Here is a 1,976-nt window from a genome sequence, read left to right on the forward strand (position 1 = left end):
TTAGTACGTAATACTTTTTGTGCCTATATATAACACCACTAACACGCAAAAAGTTACTAATATATTATTTTAATAAGTGGGAACAAACTTTAGAACATAATACTTCAATTTTCATTGGTAAATGAATAGAAAACATTTCAGAGCAAAAGAAAATATTTTTTAAATGTTATTTCAAAAATATTTGTTTCTAATACTTAATTAACATGAAGCACATAAATTAAGAATAAATTAAGACCTACATGAAAGATTGCAAAAAAAATATTTCTTAAATATCTGATTTAAATGCCAAATATATATTTAAAACAAATATGCCATAAATATTTGATTTAAATGTCAAATAAATATTTACAAGAAATATTTTTTTGTAAATGTAATATATAAGAATCTGTCGCGTCAACCTATATTAAATATTGCAAAAAAAATATTTTGTAAATATCTGATTTAAATGTCAAAGAAATATTGTTATAATATTCAAGAATCTGTCGCTTCAACCTATATTAAAAATTGCAAAAAAATATTACTGTAATATTCGTGTGCTATCTGGGACATATACAGAACGCGCCAAGGATAACTTAAATGTTCTCCCCTAGATGCGTGTTCGATGCTTGCGCTTGTGACCAAGGAGGAGACTGTGAATGTCTGTGCACAGCGCTGGCCGCATATGCCCAAGAATGCAACAACAGGGGCGCCCCAGTGAATTGGAGAAGCCAGCTCTTGTGCCCCATGCAATGCGACCGGAGGTGCTCCTTGTACAAGCCCTGTATCAGGTAGGGTTCACTTGGAAACTGATAATTTGTGGCTAAAGATGGGGTTCTTCAGCGCCTGCCCCTTTGAAACCTGCGACAACCTGATGACTAACAGTAAGCTGACCAAGAGCTGCAGTGAGGACGCATGTGTAGAGGGGTGCAGCCCGAAAGTTTGCCCTCCCGATTTCGTCTACTTGAACGAGTCGTATGCCGAGTGCGTGCCTAGGAATACCTGCAACCCAGTCTGCATGGGTGAGTGAATCTGGGGAAAGAGAGAGGGCGGGGAACTGGGAACTTACTCTTTGGAGGTCCAGAGTTAGATGGGGTCACGTACTACGAAGGCGACCTCATGGAGGAAGACGACTGCCACTCCTGCTTCTGTTCGCGGGGCGAAAAAATTTGCAAAGGCCAAACGTGCATGCCCACCGAGCCTCCCACTCTCACCACTCTGCAGCACGAGCAGGATATTCAGTGCGTCAGCGGATGGACCGACTGGATCAACCAGGATAAGGCATTTAATCCGCGCTATTTCCCTGCCTGCTTGTTACAACACTCCAATTGCAGAAAGCGCTGAAGAACAGCGGGAAGGAGAAGGTGAAGCTGCAGGAAGTGGAGCCGCTGCCGATGGAAATAATACTGAACAACATGAGGAAGAACGCGAGCAAATGCGACGCAAACCACATGGTTTCCATTGAATGCTTGACGGTGGATGGACGCCAGGTCAAGGAGCTGGGTTTGGACGTTGAGTGCAGCTTGGAGAAGGGTTTGATATGCAGGTGAGTTTTGGTGCCATTTTGAGCGAGTTTTTGAGTCTCCAACTAGGAATAGTAGAAATACATTAAAACCCCACTGGAAGAACAGGAGTAATCCGGAATTCTATGTATACAAGATTGGCAGCGAGCAAAGAAACTCATAAAGATTTTCGATCCTCTCGCCCACTCCCACATAGCAAAATGATATTTCCAGAATATACCTGGAACATCATGTGACGTCCATGCATATTCCTGGGACGTACATGAGTTACATTATGAACATTCCATGCATGTCCCAGGAATCTGTCAGAGTTATTACACTGTATGTTCATGGTATGTTCTGGGACTGTACATGGTATGTTCAGTGAATGTACATGTGTATATTCAGTGAATGTATATGGTATGTTCAGGGAATATACATACATATATGTAACGAAAGAAAAACGATACTTTATTTCCTCTTATTAGTTTATTCACA

At 40.8% G+C, this 1,976-nt stretch overlaps 1 protein-coding gene across 1 annotated transcript in view; it reads left to right on the forward strand.

The window, feature by feature from the left end:
• LOC109537732 (hemocytin) overlaps positions 1-1,976 on the forward strand; it is a 31,766-nt gene that overhangs the window by 13,021 nt on the left and 16,769 nt on the right. The window contains exons 25-28 of the mRNA XM_048668278.1: positions 591-767; positions 820-998; positions 1,061-1,257; positions 1,311-1,522. Coding sequence (XP_048524235.1) covers positions 591-767; positions 820-998; positions 1,061-1,257; positions 1,311-1,522 — 765 coding nt within the window. The remainder of the gene's footprint in view (positions 1-590; positions 768-819; positions 999-1,060; positions 1,258-1,310; positions 1,523-1,976) is intronic.

This window comes from Dendroctonus ponderosae, unplaced genomic scaffold, assembly GCF_020466585.1.
Source record: "Dendroctonus ponderosae isolate FM_Combo_2020 unplaced genomic scaffold, Dpon_F_20191213v2 Dpon_F_20191213_7, whole genome shotgun sequence".
Classification (NCBI taxonomy): Eukaryota; Metazoa; Arthropoda; class Insecta; order Coleoptera; family Curculionidae; genus Dendroctonus; species Dendroctonus ponderosae.